Below are 23,789 nucleotides of genomic sequence, written 5' to 3' on the forward strand. Positions count from 1 at the left end.
GTTCCAACTCAGCAATTCCTAGGTCTTGGAAGTCATCTAGATGTGAATTCTCAAGGGGGATGATATTATCCCCAAGAGGGGAAAATTGTTTCTCTTGGAGGGGAGGGTGGGAGGGACCTTAACTTTTTAAATATATAAAACACAGCTATGTGCACAGTTCATAAACATACATGTAATATATCTGTGGCATTAACATTTCCTGGGCAGAGGGCAATTAGGAAAATATGTCTAAAAAGAATTTTTTGTGGGAAATTAAAACTTGAGAAACACTGATCTAGACATATCCCTAATGCAGCTCTTGAGTGCCTCGTGCTGTGTCGTGCTGCCTCCTCTTTGTCTACTCATCTCTTTCCATCAGACATATAAACCTCTTCAGAAGGTTATATGTCTTCTGAACAGGATTGCTAAATTTGACATTATCAATCAGTGGGCAGCTACTTTTAAAATTGTAGCCATCCCTAGTTATTTTATAAAGGAGAGGTTGGAAAGCATTCAGGTTGGGCTCTATCAAGGTGTGAGCCCAACTCCAAGTGTCCACTAGGCTGAAGCAGGCTGGCCACCACCATCTGATTGGGTTCCAACTATCTCCTCAACCTGCTCTTGCTGCTCCTTGCTTTTCCACTCTCCCCAGACTTCCACTCTCCTTTCTCCATCTTCTTCTTTTTCATCTCCTCTAAAGTTCATAAAGGAAATGGCCTGACCTTGACTTTAGAGGAAGAGACCCACCTGGGTATGTTCACTGGCACAAAAGTTAGGCCACTGTGGTTCCCCACCTCTCTTCACCAGCTCAGCTGTCCTGTGTAAAATAAGATCTGGGGAAATGACTACACCTTAATTCAACCCAACCTGAATATGTAAAGTACATGAAAGAAGCGGGAAGGGTTGATGTTGAAGAAATGGCATATGATCCAGGTCTCCAAGGAGCTGATGCTCTCTGCACCCCGTTTTCCCCTAAACATATGTTCAGACAGAACTTTCCTACCTTTTTCTATTTGATTTCTCCAGTCTTCTTCATCTTGGTTAAGGACCCCGAAACAACTCAAAACAGAAATCCTAAATCTTTTCAAAATTCCTTAAGTAATTTAAAAAATTGGCCTTCTCAATTTCTACCTACAGTACTCTAAAGATTACTAATATTTCCTCTCCTTGCAGTTTTTCCTGCAATCAGTTTCCTCACTGAAAGTGGAACAGGTGTATATAGCCATAGAGGTCACCTGCCCTCGACTGCTGTTCTGAAAGTGGAGACACCTGTGGGTAAAGTGGAACGCTCACAAAGTCTCTTAACGTTACTGCTAGACTGTGAGATCCTAGAGGGCACCAGCTGTGTTTTGTTCAGATGGTCCTCTCCTCCTGACTACACACACACACACACACACACACACACACACCCTCAAAGCACCTGGCTGTAGCAGGAATTCTGGAAATGTCTAGTGACTGTAGTAGTTTCCTAGGAAAACAGTAACAAATTATTATGAACTGGGTGGCTTAAAGCAACAGAAATTGATCTTCTCCCAGTTCTGTAAATCAGAAGTCTAAAATCAAGGTGTTGACAGGGCCAGGCACCCCTGAAGACTCCAGGGAGAATCCGTTTGATCCCCTTCTCTTGGCTGTTGGTGTTGCCGGCAGCCCTTGGCATTCCTTGTCTTGAAGACACATCACTCCAGTCTGTCACATGGTGTCCTCCCTGTGTGTGCCTCTACATGTTTCCCCTCTTCATGTATGGACACCAGTCACATAGTATTAGGGCCCACCCTAGTCAAACATGACCTCCTTGTATTTTGAGTACATCTTCAAAAACCTTGCTTCCAAATTAGGTCATATTCACTGATAATGGAATTTAGGTTTTGACATATATTTTAGGAGATGTAATTCAATTTACAACAATGCTTTCATTAAAAAATGAGTAAATAAGTACATACTTCACAGAATAAAGGACGAAAACAGGGAAGGAGGGAAGGAAGGAGGGAAGAAGGGAAGAAAGGAAGGAAGAAGGGAGGGAGGGAGGGAAGGAAGGAAGGCGAGTTTTCATAATATTTTAAGTATTCTATCAAGAGAAAAATAGCCATCTCAGCTGGGTTTCCTGAGTTTGTGTTCTGATGAGTCATTATGTGCTTTGTATTCCTTTGTAAAACTGTCTCACATGAACAAGTCTTTTCCCCTAAGTCTAGTGATTAATTTCCTATCTTTATGCCTATTAGGGTTCTTTTTAAAAAGAAAATTACCTGATAGTCAGTGCTGTGCATTAAATGCCATTAGTAGCTTAGGTTAGGATCTTGTTTACTTGTTTGTTCATGAGAGAAATAATTTTATTTCTATGCTTAAGAGACTCACTAGTAACCAAGTCACGTGCATCTAGTTCTTCTTCCCTTCTCTGACTTGAAGCTTAGCCCTATGTCCCTCTGTACCCACCAAAAAGAAAGAAAAAAATACAAAGAAGGAAGGAAGGAAAGAAGGAAGGATGGAAGAATGGAAGGAAGGAAAAAGAGAGAAAAAAACAAAACAAAAAAAGAAAGACAGAGTGGAGGAAAGCAACCCCACACTGTCGGGTTTTGTTGCTTCAAAGCAAGAGGAAGTATGGCATCTTGAACTATCAGTCTGAAGACAAGAGGCCTGGGTCCTGGGTCCGGTTCTGACACCACAATGACAACCACAGGCTACCCCTGATTACCAGCTACTTCACCAATTAAAACAAGTGTGTGGATAATCTCCGAACTCATTCTTAGCACTAGTGCTTGATAACTCTATCCAGAGAGTCTGCTCATGGACTGAATCTATGGAGATGAGAAAGTTTCTCCCCGACTCTGCTCCCACCACTGCCCATTGAATTGGCAAATCAAGAATTAGTTCTTAGGAGAACTGCAGAATTTCCAATAGCCAAGACTAATGGGAAAAAAAGACCCTATAGAAACTATAGTCTTACTAAAACAAGAACTGCAAGAGTCCTGATCCACCCCAAGGAAAAGACCATTGAGATGGTTGCCTTGAATTTGAAACAGAACATTAGCCACCTTACATTGCCATCCCCTCCTCCCAAGCACTTCAACCCGATGAGTTCAGACAGCAGAAAGGGAAGTTGTTTCCTGGGTTTTTTTTTTTTAAAAAAAACACACATTATAATCATCAAGTCATGAGATATTTTCTTCTCCAAGAGTATTAGGACTTAAAAGTCTGAGTGATCTATTTTTTGTTTAACTTTTATTTTTATTTATTTATTTTTTAAATTTAATTTTATTTTAAGTTCTAGGATACTGTGCAGGATATGCAAGTTTGTTACATAGGTAAATGTGTGCCATGGTGGTTTGCTGCAACTATCAACCCAACACCTAGGTATTAAGCACTGCGTGCATTAGCTCTTTATCTTAATGCTCTCCCCCCAACTCCACCACCTCCTGACAGGCCTGGTCGTGTGTTGTTCCCCTCCCTGTGTCCATGTGGTCTCATTGTTCAGCTCCCACTTATGACTGAGAGCATATAGTGTTTGGTTTTCTGTTCTTGCTTGTGTTAGTTTGCTGAGGATGATGGCTTCCAGCATCATCCATGGCCCTGCAAAGGACATGATCTCATCCTTTTTCCATGGCTGGGTGATCTTTAAGACATGCATTGGCTAAGACAGGGTACTGTAGTGCAAAGATTCTACCAGACCTAGGTTTGAGTCCCAGCTCTGTCATGTTGGCCCTGAATTAACTTTGCTAAGCCACTTGACTTGGCTAAGCCTGTTTCCTTATCTGTTAAAACAAGAGTTATTGCAAGCATAACATGAGAAAACACGTCAAAAGCTTGTAGGACACAGTAAACACTTGGGAAATACTAGCTTTCCTGTCTACAGTAAGAAATAGATATCTGTGCCTTCCAGAATATGAGCTAAGCACAAGTCTGATTGATACTCTGTGGGTGGATTTCTAGCATCCTTTATGATAGACCATCAGCACACGGTCAGTTGTATATGCCTCCATGTATGTTAGTAATTCCCCTGTGTGCTTGATCAGTACTCCCATTGACATTTCACTGAGTCTAAAATCTCAGGAGTTATAAACTTCTCAAAAGGCCATATATGTTTATAGCCATTTGAACAGCTTCTAAAACATTAAGAAGTATGGAGCAGACAAACCAGTGGCTGGTGGGGAAATCCTGTGGGAACCCACATTCTCCTGCTGCTAAACAGCTGGAATTTACTACTGCTTCTATTTTCTCCAGTTGATGAGAAGATAGCCTTTTCTATGATCTTGTGAACTAACCAATATGTTCTTCAAGAATAAGAAGTATACCTTCCTTTTTAAAATTTTCTCTCCAGCAGTTCAAAGACTTCTCTTCCAATCAGTGCTGTATAAGTGTTTAGTTGGCCAAGTCAAGTTGTGGTCATTTACAGAAATTTAATGTTTGAAATGGCAAGTTGCTCGCTTACTGCTCTCAAAGGATACTTAGGAATTTTTAAAAATCACCAACACACCTCATTAGAAGGTTAAAAAGAAAAATATTAAAGAATAAAACTTTCTTCCTTTAAAAAATGTATGTCACCTAGTAACATGAAAATTGTGACAATAAAAAGATAATCATATATAATTATTGCAGATATTGCAAAAAACAGAATCATGGATCCCCAAAGTACGAATCCACAGAAACTGTGAATATGTTACCTTACTGTGAAAAGGAATGTTGCAGATGTAATTTAGGATCTTGAGATGGAAAGACTCTCTTGGATTATTCAGGTAATCTCAATCCAGTCACAAGGGTCCTTGTAAGGGAAAGAAGGAGGCAGGAGTGTCAGGGTCTGAGGAGATGTGAAGACAGAAGCTGAAACTGGAATGACACCATGGCTGGAAGGGGCCATAAGCCAAGGATTTCAGGTGGCCTCTTAGCAGCTGGAAAAGACAAGGAAGGGACTCTTCCTTAGAGCCTCTAGAAGGAAGGCCATTCTGCTGACACCTTGATTTTAGCTCATAAGACTCATTTTTGTATTGCTGCCCTTACGAACTTGCTTTGTTTTAAGTCATAAAGTTTGTGAGGACTCATTAGAGAACAATAGGAAAGTAATACAGATCAAGTAGAAAAATAAGACCTATATAACAGACTAATTTTTTGGCTTTTTGATTGATTCATGGATGAATTGTATATATAAATACACACTATATATATATACACACACACACACACACTATATATATTTTGGAGCCGGAGTCTCACTCTGTTGCCCAGGCTGGAGTGTCATGGTATGATCTGGGCTCACTGCAACCTCCACCTCCCTGGTTCAAGAGATTCTCCTGCCTCAGCCTCTTGAGCAGCTGGAATTGCAGGTGTCCACCACCACGCCCGGCCAATTTTTGTATTTTTAGTAGAGACTAGGTTTCATCATGTTGGCCAGGCTGGTCTCAAACTCCTAACCTCAGGTGATCCGCCCACCTTGGCCTCCCAAAGTGCTGAGATTACAGGCATGAGCCACCAAGCCCGGTCTATATTGTGTTTTATTTTTGAACCTTAGCAAAATGATCTCATCCAAAGGCCAATGGGTAACTTACAGAATTGACAGGAAGCCTTGACAGAACCCCGTGCAGATTACAAACAATAAGCTTCGGAATCCCAGGGGGTATAGCTAACGCCACGTCCCAGAGAGTCTAGAGTCCAGTCAGGATGTTCCTCGTGCTGGCCTGCCACTACAGCACCATGATGTGAGTGACTCAATACCTGCCCTTCAAGTCTGCATTGTTCCTTTAGAGCTGGGTGCTGGGCGCAGGCATGGTCTGTGCTAAGTCTAGGTTACACACCTAAACCCCAGGTTCAGGAGACAGGCAGAGGCAGTGTTCTTTCCTTTCAGCTTCTCTAGTGATATGTAGAGTTCTGCTTCCCACTAATATTCACAGAGAGACTCCCCTTAAAGAAAAGGGTGTCCAGATGCCAGGAAAAAAAAAAAAAGAAGTGGCAAATGTCTACCACAGGGTCTGATCATCTGAGTCATTTAATTTCTTATTAACCAATACATTTAAAATATGATGAAGACTCATTTGCCTGTAGTTATTAAAAACACAGGCAAGTGACATAAAAGTGTTTTAATAAAATGCAAATATATGTTAGAGAAAGTTTTCTTTTCTTTTTTGTTTTTGAGACAGAGTCTCACTCTGTCACCCAGTCTGGAATGCAATGGCTCAATCTCGACTCACTGCAAGGTTCTGCTCACTGCAAGATTCAAGTGATTTTCCTGCCTCAACCTCCCAAGTAGCTGTGATTACAGGCATCCACCACCACGCCTGGCTAATTTTTTTGTATTTTTAGTAGAGACAAGGTTTCACCATGTTGGCCAGGCTGGTCTGGAACTCCTGACCTCAGGCCATCCACCCACCTCTGCCTCCCAAAGTGCTAGGATTACAGGTGTGAGCCACCATGCCCTGCTGAGAAAGTTTACAAATTGCTTTCCATAGAACATTAGTCTTCCTCTTCCCTCCCTCTCTTCCTTTCTTCTTTCCTACCTTCACTCTTTTCCTCATTTTTTCCTTTATTTCCTGAGAATAAGCTTAATTTTAGCTTCCTAAGATTTTGTAAGAGACCCTCTGGGTGTATCAGTTGAAAATCGATGGGTTCGTTTTTGGAAACAGGACTCACCAGAGATGGGCAACCTGGGAAGATGAGTGTGAGCTGAGCACTGGACATCCAGCAGCAACATAGGCAGGAAGAGTGTGCCACTTTGTGATTCTTTTATTCCTTTCTTTTCTTTCCCTTCTTTTCCTCCTCCCTTCCCTCCTTCCCTCCTTTCCCTCTTCCTTCCTTCCCTTCCAGTTCTCTTTTCTCTTTCTTTCTCTCCATGGCCAAACACTTTCTCTTGGGACAGCTAAAACCAGAATGCAGTATCACGTAAAAAAGACTGCATTGACATACTTAAATTCCCAGGACCCTCGGTTCTTTAGGGATGCCTAATGGCTGGTATCATTGCTTACCAAAGTCTTGAACTTGATGGAGCTTATGTTGAAAACTAGTTTATATTTTTAATTTTTATCTTTCAATTCTGTTTTTCCACACTTTTTTTTTTTTTTTTTTTTTTTTTTTTGAGATGGAGTTTCACTCTTTGTTGCCCAGGCTGGAGAGCAGTGGCGCGATCTCGGCTCACTGAACCTCTGCCTCCCGGGTTCAAGCGATTCTCCTGTCTCAGCCTCCCAAGGAGCTGGGGTTACAGGCACCTGCTACCACGCCTGGCTAATTTTTGTATTTTTAGTACAGACGGGGTTTCACCATATTGGCCAAGCTGGTCTCAAACTCCTGACCTCAGGTGATCCACCCGCCTTGGTCTCCCAAAGTGCCAGGATTACAGGTGTGAGTCACTGCGCCTGGCCTCCACAAACTTTTTGAAGTCCTCTCATATAGCGTAGGAGAGATCAGGTTTTTTGAGACTTTAAATATCTTGAAAATGTCATTATTATTCACATTTTATTAGTATTTTGGCTGGGTGTAGAATTACAAGTTGGAAACAATTTTCCTTCAGAAATTGGAAGGCATTGCTTCACTGTCTTCTTTCTGTGTTTCTGTTGAGATCTATACAACCATTCTAATTCCTGTTTCCTAATTTGTTTTCCTTTTTTTCTGGAAACTTGGAGAGTATTTTTCTCCAGACATAGGGCTCTAATGACAGTATACTCTATTTCCGTCCATTCTCCTGTGTTCTAGGTAGGCTGTTTCAATGTAGCAACTCACACTCTTTAGTTCTGGATATTTTGTCTTGAATAATTTATGATTAGGCCATCCTATTTTCTCCATTGTATCCTTCTGGAACAGTTGTTTTTGGACATCGGACATCCTTCCTCTCCTGTCTTCTCTTTGTGCTCTTCTTTCTGCAAGGTGCCCCAAATTTATCTTCCAAAGTTTATTTAGTTGTTGTTGTTAGTAACTTCTATCATGTTTTTAATTTCTAAAAGCTTATTTTTGCTCTATGAATGTCCTTATTGATAATACCTTGTTCTTGTTTCATGGCTGCAATAGTTACATCTATCTCTCTGAATACATTGATAGATTTTTTTTTTTCCTCTCTGCATATGTTCTGTTTCCCTGTGCTGATATTTTTCTGTTTTGTTTGTTTGTTTTGGTCTGCATTTTCCATGTTAAGAGGCTTTCCACAAATATCCAGTGATCCTTGGATTGCTCAGGGGAGCTAATAACCTGATTTAAAGTTCTGAATGTAGGGAAGAACTTGTCAACTTTGAACTTTACTGCAGGGTGATCAGGGGAGCCATTTGTTGTAAATATACCTGATGTATCTTTAGGGCTTTCCTCTTGTTAGGGCAGCACTTCGGAGAAAAGTCTCTCAATCTCTGGAGGATAAAGGATCAGTGTTCTGAAAGCTGAGTGGGGAGTATTAGCATTTAGCATTTGGCACTCAGAATAGATGATGTCATCAATTCCACCAAATTTTGAACAGCACCAACACATTCGACTGCATCCAGTGGCATCCATAACTCTAGAAGCCCTCTGTTTTTCTCACTCAAGAAAACACATCACCAGACTTTACACAGGGTAATAACGGTGTAGCATGAGAGAATAATCTGTAAGGACAGAGTTGCTTCTCAAACTGCATTCACACCACTTTGCCTCACAGCACCATTTGAGGTACCTAATTCTATCACTTTCTGAGCCTTCTGAGAAATCCAGGATATATATCTGAATTGTTCACAACTCTCTCCCAGGACTGACCTAGGATTCAGCTTTCTTGGGTCTGTTAACTCAGAACTCAATTATCTCAATATTCAGTTATCCATCTGCTTTCCAGCTTCACAATTTTGATGGTTTTGTCTTCTGTTCTTGTGGATAGATTTAAAACTCCCTTTGACTCTATTATTAATGGGATTTTAGGGAGGAGAGAAATGATATGCTATGTCACCCTAGAAAGCATTCAATAAATCTGATTCTTTACCAAATGACTCTCAATCTTATGTACAGTTTGCTAATCTGTGGATGTTTTGCTTTTACCTTTTACCAACAGCGAATGTTGCTCAACAGCAATTGTTGCTGCCTGATCGTTCCTCTGGAAGCTTCCTCTCAGAGGGGTACCCAGCCATGTGAGGTGTCAGTCTGCCCCTACTGGGGGATGCCTCCAGGTTAGGCTACTCGGGGGTCAGGGACCCACTTGAGGAGGCAGTCTGTCCATTCTCAGATCTCAAACTCCATGCTGGGAGAACCACTACTGTCTTCAAAGCTGTCAGACAGGGACATTTAAATCTGCAGAGGTTTCTGCTGCCTTTTGTTTGGCTATGTCCTGTCCCTAGATGTGGAGTCTACAGAGGCAGGCAGGACTCTTTAAGTTGTGGTGGGCTCCACCCAGTTTGACCTTCCTGGCCACTTTGTTTACCTACTCAAGCCTCAGCAATGGCAGGCGCCCCTCCCCCAGCCTTGCTGCCACCTTGAAGTTAGATCTTAGACTGCTGTGCTAGCAATGAGGGAGGCCCCGTGGACGTGGGACCATCTGAGTTAGGCATGGGATATAATCTGGTGTGCCGTTTGCTAAGACCCTTGGAAAAGCGCAGTGTTAGGGTGGGAGTGACCCTGTTTTCCAGGTGCTGTGTGTCACGATTTCCCTGGCTAGGAAAGGGAATTCCCTTACCCCTTGCTTTTCCTGATTGCCTCGCCCTGCTTCGGCTCTCACTGGGTGGGCTGTACCCACTGTCCTGCACCCACTGTCCAACATGCCCCAGTACCTCAGTTGGAAATGCAGAAATCACCTGTCTTCTGTGTCGCTCATGCTGGGAGCTGTAGCCTGGAGCTGTTCCTATTTGGCCATCTTGGAACCATCCTCGGAAATATATTTCCATGCTGGTATCTGAAAAGAAAAGTTGTTTTTTATTTTAAATCTTGCAAAATGATATGCTTTCCTGGGGATTCATTCCCATTATGTGGATTTGGGGATATATCTATGGGCAATCTTTCTTTCTTTTTCAACAAGCTATTAAGTTCAGTTTCCATTGAGTTAGAGAATTCCATTATCCCACTACCACTTTTGTTATCATTTAGATTCAAAATCCCAGTCAGGCTCCAATATTTTCCTCGTCCCTTCCACTACTTGATCCTATCAGCCATTAGTAAATGGAGATCCTACCCTAATCACGATTCCATTCAAACTTTTCCATTCTAACTTTCAGACCCTTCTCTCTCCTCAATTGTTTCCTCCTCTGTTAATCCACCCTTTACAATAACCTATCCTATATGATACCCCAACTTTGTGTCCATTGAAACACCAAGAACGTACGTGGAAGGTAGTCAATGAACTTATGTCAAAGAGAATCCTCTAACATGTTCTATCCCCAGTGTGACTTGGCATACTCCTGGAGGTCTGTTATTCATTGGTGGCAGTATCCAGGGTCTTGAACAAGACCAATGCAGCCAACGGTGCTGCAAAGTGATTTGTTTTTTTTAATTGAGGGCAATCACAGTGTCAGGCATGATTCAAGACCTTTACATACATTAACTCATTTAGTTCTCAGAACAACTCCACAAGAAAGGTACTGTTATCATTCTTATTTTACAAATAAAGAAGCTGGGATACATAGAGGTTAAGTCCCTTGCTCACAGTTACCCTACTACATGTGAGGCCGGGTTCAAACCAGGCAGGCTGGCCTCAGAGCTCATAACCATGGACATTATACTGCCTCTTATATTGTCCATCATCATCATGTATGTGTGTCTATGTGTGTGTGTTGGTGGTGGTAGGGGTGTTGGCAGACACTCTTTGCAAAGCCTACCTTATTTAACTAGTTAATTCTTTGACCATCCATTCAACAATTAGGACGATTAAAGTATCAAGCACTGCACACAACAGAAGGGAGGTGGTAGCAGACAAAGTGGCTAAGGGCAGGGGGCATCTGTCTATGCAATAAGGGCAACAAGGATGTTGACAAATTTTAAAAAGGTACTATAGGAGTGAGGGCAGGTAGCCTCAGCCTACTGGGGTGCATGGGAATGTGGGGGTAGAAAGAAAGGGGTGAGAATCAGGGAAAAGGTCTAACTCCTCAGAGGACATGAGGATGGCCAGAGTACTGACATTCTTCTACAAAAGCCTCACTATTCCTGGCTGTCCTGCCCCAGGCTGGTCTACCTGCTGCCCCGTTGGCCAGGATGACTTGTCTGTGCCACAGCACTGAACACCAGGCGTGTATTCTTCTCTCCCAAAACTCGGCTCACCATGGCCAGAAAAGGCAAGTGTTTTAGAGGTATGGTTTCAGGCAGACACATCCTAGAATTAAAATTACTTCAGGGATATCTGCAGTAAAGTTGAAGGAAACAGTCAAAAGGCCAAAGGAAGCAAGCTTTATTGAATTTACAATGTAGAAAACATTTGTAGTTCCTTAGACATTTGCATTGCTATAAAAATTACACTTTATTTTTATAATTATTAATGGTTTGAAGAGAAATAAACAGTATAAACAAAATATGGCTCACACAATGAAAATGTAAACCATATAAATCAAAATCATAAAACAATTATTCAATACTCAGAGGCCTACTTAATATATACATATGAAATTTCTTACACACACATCCAATAAAAGCTCACAAAAATCATCACTCTGAAGCCGATCACTGTACCAATATGAAAATAAATCTTTATCTTTAACCTCAATTTTATCTTCAGCAGGAGGGCTGTGCAACTTGGGTTTATGCAAATCCCATGAAGTATTAGATAATCAAATGTCACATATGTCATATAAAGCAGCAAGCGAAAAAAATAAATTATGAAAATGCATGGCTAAAAGTTAACAGTGAAAAATATCTCCTTATCCAACATTATTTTCCATAATAAAATTAAAATATTTTACAATGTATCAGGATACATTTTATAAAGGACTATAGTGTAACTGTGATTTTAAAAGCTCTTAAAGAAAAACAGGGACAAGGTGAATAACTTCAACAGTAATATGCAAATGTATTAAGTCTAAGATAAAAACATTAAATATTTTTGTTCTTACTGAAAATGTGCTTTAAATTTGAGAACACCTTCATGATATCAAAACGCTGGTAATAATCAGGATCTCCCAGCACTGCAGCATACATTAAGAAGCTTCTCTTGAAACATGATTGCTAACCAGAGCTCTAAGTCTCTAATTTGGATGATGTTACCAAAATATTTATCAGGGCTCAAATAGTTAAAGACGATTGGTTGATGATCAAAGGCACTGGTGTAATCTCATCAATGTCGGATACGTTGACGGGACAATCCAGAGACAAAGACTATGAAAATACTTCTGCATTACAGGTATACTCTTTTACAGATTGTAAAACAAATAAAAAGAGACACTTTGGAGAGAATAAATAAAGGCAACACAGTAACATATAAACTAACACAGTTTTGTGCAACTGCACCAAAACCTAAACATGTGTCCCATATATCAGCATCTATATCAGATCCAATCTCACCAATCTCATCAAAATATGCCACTAAGACAAACAGCCATGGTAAAACTTTTGCTTCGTCGTGCCACATAAATAATACCCCCTTTATTTTGAAAAATTTCCCATACGCAAGACATTCTTTCTGATTAGAAATGTAATCTTTTCTTTTTCTGGAACCAGGAAACAGGAATTCATGGCAGAGTTGCTGAGGATAGATCCAACTTTCCAGCAAAAATATCAGATGTCTTCAATAGGGAGAAGGTATGTTTACAAAAGTTAAATGATGTTGTAGCTGTTTATAATCTTTGCCTGTAACATATCTGGTCAATTCCCGTTTTTTAAAAAACTGACGCTTGCGGAATATAAGGTTCTATCACAAACATCGTGAACAGAAAAAGTATTGCTACATGGAATTGTTTTGATTCAACAAAAATAAATGTTTTTAGCTTATATAATACAATAAATAACAGCTATTTTTTTAAGTTCCTTCAGGAAGCGACTTGGGGCCTGGACCTAGATGAAGCAAGGTAAATTAGAATTCTGTGTTGTAGCCCCACCCTAGGCTCAGCTGTTGACTCCTTTGGCTCTTAGAGACATCTCAGTGGGGAGGTCTGGGAAGCAATGCAGATTCTGGAAGGAGAGTAGGCCCAACCAGGTCATTGGTGATGATGAGGGACTAGTCACATTAAACAAAGGACCCTGACTCACCTTTCCTAATGGCAATTCCTCTTTTAAAGACGCTATTTCAAAACCATACATAGTATTTCTTTCATCGATTATTACTTAAGGAAGTTAATGTTAGCAACTAGGGAGTTAGGGGACTTGGATTACATTACAGGTTACGCTTCTAAACCATGGGAAGGTTTGAAATCAGCAGGGATATTTTCATTTTGCAACATGTTAAATCACTCTAAGTACTAGTATTTTTTTTAGTGAGATAATTCACAACCATAAAATTCACCCTTTCAAAGTATACCATTCAGTGGTTCCTAGTATATTCAAACAGTTATGCAACTATTACCCCTATTTGAATTCCACAACATTCTCATCATCCCTCAAAGAAACCACATACCCTGTCCTCCCTTTCTCAGCCCCTGGCAACCACTCCCTTAAGTGAAGAGTAACAACTTTCCTGGGCATTGTGCTTTCAGCAGTATGTGGCTTTACATGTTTTCATTACAATTTTTAACACCAAATTTAAACAATGGGCTTTGTAACTATTCTGAGATTATGAAATATCCTCTTTTATATACAACTATTTTTGTCTCAAGCATGTTTCTTTATACATAAAAAATAGATGTTTCCATTTTTTTTTCTCAATTAAATTCTGTCCTTATTTCAGAAGTGAGAAAAATCAATACTCCAATATTAAAAAAGCAGGAATAACCACAGTTCTTATTATTAGCTGTGGGCCACCACACTCTCCTTCCTACTGCTTCCTACAGAATCTGAGGTGCCAAGGGCTGCAAGGCCTTTGAGGGCAAGCTGTGCATTTTACAGATGAAGAAACAGATCCGACATGGGCTTGTGACATGTCCAAGATCACAAGGCCAGTTAACAGCAAACCTAGGATGAGAACCCCTTTTTACTAGAACTTTAATATCAAATATTTAAATGCTGACTTTGTGGGACCTAATTCAGCTACCACATGAATCTAATTATGTGAGTTTCCTCTACAGCTTTGATGTGAGCATGTGATTTTTTCTTTTTCTTTTCTTTTTTTTTTTTTTTTTACCATTTTAGAAAACATTTACATGTTAACTTTTAAGACCTGTAAGGACATGACTAGTCTATTTAACCAGAGGGCCCAAACCACTCACTGAGACAAAACAAAGAAGAGCCAAAGTTCCAGAGGGACCTGAGAGCAGGGTTCGGGTTTCCTGCACTGTAACTCTCCATATGACAGTGTCAGTAGGATATGCCACTCTGTCAACAGCCAAATAAGTCACACAAATTCAGTATTCTGGAAATGAAGACTTCACAGGTCAAGGATGTTTGGGACTTAGCCATTGCAACAATTCTTCATCTGTGGTGACTTTTTGGAATTGGTCCCGGTGAGATTGGTAACGGATTTGCTGTCATCTTTGTCAGTTCTCTTTTTCACTTCTCTGAGAGAGAGAGAGAGAGAGAGAAAGAGAGAGGATTACTGAGGTATAAAAACTAAGCCACAGATGGTTCTGTAGAAATAAAAATAGCCATGCTGAGTGTCTGCATGGCCTTCTAGACATTGTTTTAAATGCTTTATAGGTGTTGACTTAATCTTCATAAGAACCATATAAATTTGCTGTGCCCCATTTTGTATGTGAGGAAATGAGGGCAAACAGAGGTTAAGACAGTTCCCTTAGGTTACATGACTACAGAAGTGGGATTCAAACCACACAGGCTGGCTCCAGCACCTGTTTTCTGAGCGCCAGGCCACACACACACACACACACACACCCCCTCCTCCCCTCACTGTCTCCAAGGTTTCAGGATGCTGCAGAACCTGTGATACACACAGCTTGCTCCTTAACACTCTGGAACCTGGTTTCCAGCTTCATGTAATGCTTGCTGAGCTTAACAAAAGCAATGGTGATCATGGAGGTAACAATGGATTTATCACCATCCTTTTCTGTCATTATAAGTTTCTTCCAGTATTAACTGCTAGAGGCAAGACTCACAAAAAAATGTCTTACTCTCCAAGATGTTATAAAAACCCCCTAGGGAAGTATCCTTCCAGGTGTAGCCACTGGGGATGCTTGTGAAATATGAACACCAGAAGTCTCACCTTAGACAAGCTGAATGGCTATCTCTGTGGGCGAGATGAGTGCCTCCCCAAGACGGCCCCAAATAATTCTGCCCTTCCTTGTCAGTGCCTGATGCCTCTCCCATCAAGAGGTGAAGGTTTGCCTCCCTACCCTCTTGGTCAGAGCTGGTTCTCTACCTGCTTTGACCAATAGAATATGGAGGAAATGGTATTCTGTGACTTCTAAGCCCAAGTGTTTATAATGCGGGGCTGCATCAACCGCTACCCCTTTTGAAGTCTAGGGTTCAAGAAGTCCAGGGTTCCTCAATGGAGAGAGGCCACCAGAGTGGCCCTGGGGACTGAGATGCCACATGGAGCGAAGCCACAAGGAGAAGCACCCTGGTGGCTGACATCCAACCCGAGCCACAGCCCTGGTGGCCATCTGACTGCAAACATAGGAGATACCCACACGAGAGCAGTCGGGAAACTTTCTGGCTGAGATCCAACCACCTTTGCCAATTGTGAGAAATAAAATTTGGTTGTTGTTTTGGGCAACTACATTTTGGGATGGTTTAAGATGAAGCACTTAACTGAAACTACCAGGAGTGTGTGTGTCTCCAGCAGAGCCACAGTGCTCGACAGAAATACAATGGGATCCATACATGTCAGTTTGAATTACTTAGTAGCCAGATTTTTAAAAGGTAAAAAGAAATAGGTAAAATTAATTTTATTAATATATTTTATTTAACCCAGTATAGCAAAAATATGGTCATTCCGGCATGTGGTCAATAAAAACACTATTAATGAGATAATGTGTCGAAGGCCTTCAAAATCCAGTCTATACTGATTGCATACAGCACATCTGAATTGGATTAGCCACATTGTGAGTGGCTAGTGGCTACCAAACTGGCCAGCATAGCTGCAGAAGGTGCCGATAAATCCTACCTTTTGAAAACCACTGCACTGTCAGTTGGAAAGAGGACATCTCAGCAGGGAAAAAAATAAGCTCATTCTAGCTGTAGGCCAGCTGGTAAATGCAATATACATGTTTTTCATATTTGATATATACCCCAAACACACACACCCGACAGGAGATGGGTGAGTAGTACTATCCTCACCTCACAAATGAGGCAACAGAGACTCAGGAGAAGAAAGAGGAGACACAGTTCAAACCCAAACACCCGGGAAGACTCATTTCAGGCTGCTGACCTCCAAAATTGTCAGATAATAAATTTGCATTATTTAAGCCTCTGCATCTGTGGGAGTTTGTTACAAGGACGACAGAAAATTAACACAACTTCCAAATGCAAAATCTCGGTCATTCTGTCATTGAATAAATGCCCAACTTATGCCAGGCTCTGGGACCTTCAGCTAGTGAGCGTTGAGGGAGAGTCAGATGTCTAAATAAATAATCTCATAGTCCTAAGACAGCAGCTACCACAGATGCACTCTGTGCCCACAGATGTGTTGTGGGCTTCACAGAGATGGGGCTTCATAGAGACTTTTGATATTGGAGAGACCTTTTGAAAGAACAGAAAAGGAGACTCCAGGTGCAGGGAATGGCATGCAGAAAGGCAGAGGCATAAAAGAGCCTGGCCATGATTGGATGAAGTTTGCTGTGTCTACAGATTATCATTCATTTGGGAAAAAGAGATAGAAATTCAACCAGAAAGGTAGCTGAGGTCAGGGCATTTGCTTTCACGCTGCTGATAAAAACACCCGAAACTGGGAACGAAGAGAGGTTTAATTCGACTTAAGAGTTCCACATGGCTGGAGAGGCCTCAGCATCATGGAGGGAAGCAAAAGGCACTTCTTACATGGCGGTAGCAAGAGAAAAATGAGGGAGAAGCAAAAGTGGAAACCCCTGAGAATCCCATCAGATCTCGTGAGACTTACTCACTATCAAAAGAACAGCAGAGGAAAGACCGGCCCCCATGATTCAATTACCTCCCCCGGGGTCCTTCCCACAACACATGGGAATTCTGAGAGATACAATTCAAGTTGAGATTTGGGTGGGGACACAGTCAAACCATATCAGGCTGTGATGGGCTATCAGCCACATGCTAAGAAGCTGGGACTCTGTGTTGTCGGTAGGACACCAATGTGGGGTTGGATGCAAGAAAGTAAATATTAACTGGATCTTTATTTATAAAGATTACCTGATTACACGGTAGAGGATGAACTGATATTAGAGAAACTCTGAGGCAGAGATTCTTGCACTAGCCCAGGTAGGGAATTTTGAGGCCTGAACCAAAGCAGAAAAAGGGAGAAAGCGAGAAAAACGCATGGATTCAAAAGAGACTGAAAAATGACCTTCAGAAGCCACTGGAGGCAAGGCGTGAAGCAAGAGAGAAAAGGAATCAAGACTGACTCCAGGTGACTATTGTTTAATTGTAATTTTGGTAGACTCCTGAGAAAGGGAATGCAGACTGAGGAACACGTTTAAAGCCACATGGACACACTAGGATTTGGATATGCAGAGTCACCATGGCTATGGAGCTTCCAGTGGGGAGTTCACTCTCGGCTTATGGAATTTTAAAGAGGTGGGGGGTTAAAAAATACAAAAACTGGAAGTTACCAGGTAGAGATGGTTCCAGAAGCTGTGTGGATGGAAGATGTAGGCAGACAGAGAGCGAAAAGAAAGAGACAACAGCCGGAGACCATGAGATTACCAACATTTAAGCAGCAAGCCAGTGATCCAGGTTGGTGGTGAAGAGTCCTCACGCTGCCACTTACTAGCTGTGTCACTGAGCAAGCTGATTAAGTATTCTAATTTCCAATTTCCTCATCTGTAAAATGGGTACAATAACCATAGCATCTTCACTGAACAATTCACATCTCTCTCTTCCTGTAGATCCAATGGCCTCTATCAGCTGCGTACCCCATAGCTGCCTGGTCATATATCGTCATTTTTTTTTCTGTAATGTTAAATTGCAAGGCCAGTCTTTTAATCCCTTGATGTCTCTACTGAACACAGCATGGGACTATGCACATGCTCAGTGCCCATAATGCAGACATTATTGAACCTGAAAGCAAATATTAAGGGGGAAAGTATATACCCACACTTTCATCTGGCCTTCAGCCAAAAATGCAGGCATGCTCCACTTTAAGGAAATTGTAAAGATACAATTCCAAACATCTAAAACAGATTTAAGGCTGGGAAAATTAGGGTTCACCAAAATCTACCATACGCTTAACGACTGTAGTTTAAATGGCTCAGTCTTATGGACAGATTTATACCCAATGGGCTCAGCTCTGATGCTGAACTGATACATCAGCCTAAGTTTTTTTGTGTTTTCTCCAATTTCAGGCAACTGATAATTAAATGGCTCTTGAACTTGAATCTATTGCAAAATGTTTACAGCCTGTGGTTCTGGTGATGGCAAATTTACTTGCTAATGGGACAATGGTCATGAACGACGGCCTATCAGCACTACACGGAAACTGCGTTTCTAGGAGAAACTCTTCCTGGGATTGAGAGATTTTCCAAGAAAATGCAGAGTAGTTCAGTTGTTAACTAAATATTTATGGCATCCCTTTAAAAATAAATTGTTTCAGACAGTGCAAACCCATACCTTCTCCTAGTTTTATGCCATTATATGATCTCACCCTATGAAATCTAAATTGAGAACATACATGTTTTGCATTACCCATAAATTTCCCAAGGTTGTAAAATTTGAACAAATGATAATTTTACCTGTGGAGACTATAACATTTCCATTTAAAGGTTGGGTAATTTGATAAGCAAATCTGAAGGCTAAGTATAAAGCAACTGAAGTCTTCATATGTTTGCTTTATTTATAATTTTTATATTTAACACATCACTAACATCACTAGAAGCCCAAAGCCAGGCCATAATGCAATAACAATAAAACAAAAACCTCTATGCGAAATGATTTTCAAGAAGCTTATCTGATTTCTTTACTTGTCTAAAGCTTTTTAAAATAAATATAACCTATCCATTATGCAGCTGAAATAACCCAGTTATCAAAATGCTTTTGCATACCAGTTGTTTTAAGTAAACACACACAAGCTGGTGTCCAAGCTTCACTGTAAGCAGGGCCAACACCTGGCTGACCCAACATGCCTCATAGGAGCAGATGGGGAAAAAGTCAAAGGAAACTTACAGCCTCTCCCATCTTTATGACATAATAAAGAGATTGATTCTTCACCGGGGCACTTTGGAACCATTTAACTTTAATATGACCCCGTAAGACAATTGAGCATTAAACAGTGATTAAGATATTCAGTGGAGTACAGGCTGTCACATATAGAGTCTATACAGAGTCACAGACTGTTAGAATTAGAAAGGACCTCTGAGGTCATTTTCTTCGGCCCCCTCCCTCATTTTACAAATTAGAGTTGCCAAAAGAAAGACAGGGACTTGTTCAAGACCTCATAGCTATTTAGAAATAGATTTAAGAACGGACTTGGAGCCTCGTGACACCATAATCCTCCAATATGCTGGGGAGCAGCCAGTAACCACATGCAAGGCTTGACCCGCCGCATCCATTACTGCTGCATGGGAGCAGCAATGCAGTGCTCCGTTGACCAAGGCTAAGGCATCCCAGGGATGCTCCAAAGACCTGCAGATCCTTCCCTGCTGCCATCTGCCCCAGCAACTAGATCACTTCCATCCAGCAGTTCTCAGCAACATATGAATGAAACACCAACACAACCATTTGAAAAGTAAAAACCTGACAATTCAACAGTTATTTGATGTTTAGTGAAGTCAAATTCTGCATTTTACTGAACACTCCCCTCTTTACTGAATGTAGCTTGTTTGGCCAAACAGCTGGTGTTCCCTGTGTACCCACAAGTGCGTGGAATCTGTTATTCAACCCGATAGATAAAAGTTTTACTCTGACTCTTTTTTCACGAATGTGATATTAGCCCATGATTCTCCTACTATTCACAGCCAAAAACAAACCAACAAACAAAAAAACCCAAGAAACCCCATCTAATTTAGTTGAATGTATGAGTGTTCAAATATTTGCTTTTTTTTTCTTTTAAAAGATGAAATGGTTTGGAGGTTTGTCCCCTCCAAATCTCATGTGGAAATCTGACCTTCAGTGTTAGAGGTGGGGCCTCGTGGGAGGTATTGAATCAAGCTGGTGGATCTCTCATGAATGGCATAGCTCCATCCCTTGTGATGAGTGAGTTCTCGCTCTGAGTTCACAGGAGATCTGGTTGTTTAAAAGAGTGTAGCCCCTCCCCACTCCTCGCTCCATCGTCATGTGACACGCTGGCTCCCCTTCACCTTCCACCCTGAGATCTCACCAGAAGCCAAGCGGATGCCAGCACTAAGCTTCCTGTAAAGACTGCAGAACCCATCAGCCAATTAAACCTATTTTCTTTATAAATTGCAGTCTTGGGTATTCCTTTACAGAGATGCACAAAACAGCCTACTGCAAAAGGGAAAAATGTGCTAGGGCACATTCAAGGTTAGCACTGTTTTTGCTTGAAACAAAAATGATTTCCAGTGTTGTAGGGGGAGGCGGCTATCTTTCCTGGACTGATGTCAAAGAGGGAAATGTTCAAAGACTCTGAGTGTGAATATAGGGCATCTGCCAAGCCTGCCACAAACTAATGCCAAGCAGGACACCCAAAGTCCATATCCTGATTCTCTTAAGTGAGGGCAATAGTTTATCACGTGGCCCTAGTCCAAACATTCTATTAATAGAACTCTATTTTATTAAGCACTATAAATGCCAAGTCATTAATGTGTATATGTGTATGTTTGTGTGCAAATATATATATATATAGGGGTGTGTGTGTGTGTGTGTGTGTGTATATATATATATATATTTTTTTTTTTTAAATAAAGACAAGGTCTCACTATGTTGCCCAGGTTAGTTTCAAACTCCTGGGTTCAAGTGATCCTCCTGCCTTGCCTCTCATAAAAATGATAAAAATAATCACTCAGGAATTAAGTGTCCATCAAGAATCTGTTTCCTCTTGGCCAGCAACTAGCACGTCCTCCTTCCCGCTAACTTTTCCTTCCTGGATCCAGCAGCCTCCATATTGCTGAAACCAATGGGATCTGCTGGAATTACAGGTATGGGCCACTGCACCCGGCCCTAAGTCATTAATTGAAAAACAGCATTAAAAATATTGCAAAGTATTTTAACTATCAATGTTCACCAGCAGAAGAGGCCAATTATCATACTAAAATTGAGATTCTTATAAAACCTTACAAATAATCAGAAAAAGAATGACATGCCTAAAGTTATATTTTAACTTTGTCTGCAATTAAAGATGATTGCTCTGAATTTTGTAATGTACATTTTGATTTTTTTCCTTTTTTGATATTTAATCCCTTTAGGCCAGTAAATAATAATCTTTTCATTTATGGCAGAAAACTAGGTAGAAGGGAAAAATCTAATGTATAATGTTATTTCCTAAGAATTACTTCAAGGATTAAACCACATACATTTATATCCAAGTTCTTTAATAACGCCATTTTCGTTCTATTGTACTTCCCAAATGTTATTTATTATTAACACTATTGCTTTAGCTTAATAATTACCTAGGTAATAATTCTGACAAAGTGTTTCTAACTGGCATGACATACAATTTGCTTTGTTTTTCCCCCCTTTTGCCTGGGGAAATATCATAATTGACAGTTGTATTCATAATAGTCCCTTGTGTATAAAATCTGGTTCCTGGAAATGATTCATACAAGTCAACTATTAACTTTGTGGTGACATTTTTCAGAAATGTCAATGACACCTCAGATGCACCTCTTTTGTTTGGCAGTAAAGATATTTTGCCAGTGTTCACAGCAACGTTGCCAGTTTTTATAATATCCACATACTTATTTCTCCCACCATGACTGAAAGTAAGAGAGTGTTTTCCCGCATATATTCTATCTGCACATTCTGGACAAGAAATGTGACATATGCAACAAGCGAAAATTCAGTCCTACATCCATTTTCCCAAACATTACCGAGCAAGGTGCAGAACAGCTTCCACTATGTTAGAACCATCTTTGGCACTTGTTTCACAGAATAATGCCCCGTATGTCTGTAGAAAAGAAATATACACAATTAAATGAAGCCCTTCATTGAGTTTCCTGAAATTTTAGCTTTTAAAATCAGTAACATAAAAATATGTTCCTACTGAGCATGCTAAGAGTAACTAATAGCTAAGAAACTGAATTCAGAGTTCCCGTACTTACAAAGAAAATGATTTAAGCATAGTTACTCCAGGAACAGTTCCTAGTTGGAGGATTTTTACTTTACATTTAAAAAATAGAACATTTCATGTTTTAAGGTTTTTCTTTCCAACAGTCAAAACACATGCTACCAAATGTTCTTTATCAAATATTCCGAGACAGATAAAAATGAGTTCAAGATAACCACTCAGGATTTACATGTCCATCAAGAGTCTGTTTCCTCTTGGCCAGCAGCTAACACACCCTCCTTCCCGCTAACTTTTCCTTTCTGGCTCCAGCAGCCTCCATGTTTGCTGAAACCAAAGGACAACCTCTAGTCTTCTATTATGCAACCTCCCAGCCATAGTGCATATGATATCATGTCACTCTCCTGCTTCAAATCTTTCAATGCCTCCTGTTCCTCTTTAGATAATGTACAAATGCTTTTCCATGGCCAATGAGGCCCAGCTTCACGTGGCCCCAGGCAAGCTCCGAGCTTCACCTTTCACCTCACTCATCCCCCCTCACTCACAGAGCTGCAGTTTCCTCTGCCTTCCTCCAATTCTCCAGTGTCCACAAAGCCTTCGCACCTCGGAACCTTTGCACCTGCTCTTCCCATCACCTAGGTTCCCTCCACCCTCCACCAGTCTGACACCTACCTACTTTTGGGATTTTTAGGTAATGCTGCCTTGAAGTTAAGATTCAGTCGTTCCTAACCTGAAAAGTCTGTATTAGGACTTCCCATCGTAAACCTTCCGAGCACTCTCTGATCCTCCTGCACAGCAACTGCCACAATTATAATTGCTCAAGTTATTTTTGTGTATCTTTGTCTGACCAGCTGAAGACGTTTTCTCTTAATAAAGGAGAACTAAGTGTTGTGGGCCTGGGTGTGGGTTAAACAGTCCTGTGTGGGACAAGGGAAGGAGGTGATACTTGCTCTAGAACAGAGAGAATGAGAAAAGCCAGGAAATGGGGAAAAATGCCACAATGGGAACTTTACCCATGAGCCCACAAATCCATACAAAATCTGCAAACACCACAAAGCAAATGCATTTCCGGTAGAAACCGTCAGTGCTGGCGTTGACCTCTACATCCAGGGCGATATGGGGTGAAACAGAGACTGCCTTTGAGGATGCGGGACTGTGGAGGTCACACGATGCATAAAGAAGCAAACTTTGGGAAATTGTGGAGAGGGAATAAAGCTGGCAGGCAGCCAAGAAGAACTAGATCTCAAAGTGGCTGTGTGGGACCGTGTCTAGCATGTGGATTTCATGAGCTTAACATCTGTCTCCCTCAGATAGTAAACAATACGAGGGCGAGGACTGTTTGCTGTGTTCTCTGCTCTTGGCCCAGCACATAATGAAGTGGTTTTTTACATGGTGGATACCAATAAACATGGATTGAATGAATCTCTTCTGCAATTCATTGCCTAGTTTTGACATTTATCACATTTGGTGTGCAGTTCTAAATTTTAAAACAAGAACGATTATTCCAGCTTAAAATATTAAAACTGAAACTTCCTTTTGAAGTTCACATACATATGCTACAGAG

At 40.9% G+C, this 23,789-nt stretch overlaps 1 protein-coding gene across 2 annotated transcripts in view; it reads right to left on the bottom strand.

Annotated features, from left to right (window-relative positions):
* Positions 1-11,258: 11,258 nt before the first annotated feature.
* RASEF (RAS and EF-hand domain containing) overlaps positions 11,259-23,789 on the bottom strand; it is a 230,272-nt gene continuing 217,741 nt past the window's right edge. The window contains exons 16-17 of one of the 2 annotated variants that reach the window (XM_005582010.5): positions 22,032-22,108; positions 11,259-14,465 (exon numbers count right to left, since the gene is read on the bottom strand). In XM_005582010.5, coding sequence (XP_005582067.3) covers positions 14,360-14,465; positions 22,032-22,108 — 183 coding nt within the window. In that variant the 3' untranslated portion in view covers positions 11,259-14,359. The remainder of the gene's footprint in view (positions 14,466-22,031; positions 22,109-23,789) is intronic. The other variant, XM_074015780.1, reaches the window with a different exon arrangement.

The sequence above is a fragment of the Macaca fascicularis genome, chromosome 15, assembly GCF_037993035.2.
Source record: "Macaca fascicularis isolate 582-1 chromosome 15, T2T-MFA8v1.1".
NCBI lineage: Eukaryota > Metazoa > Chordata > Mammalia > Primates > Cercopithecidae > Macaca > Macaca fascicularis.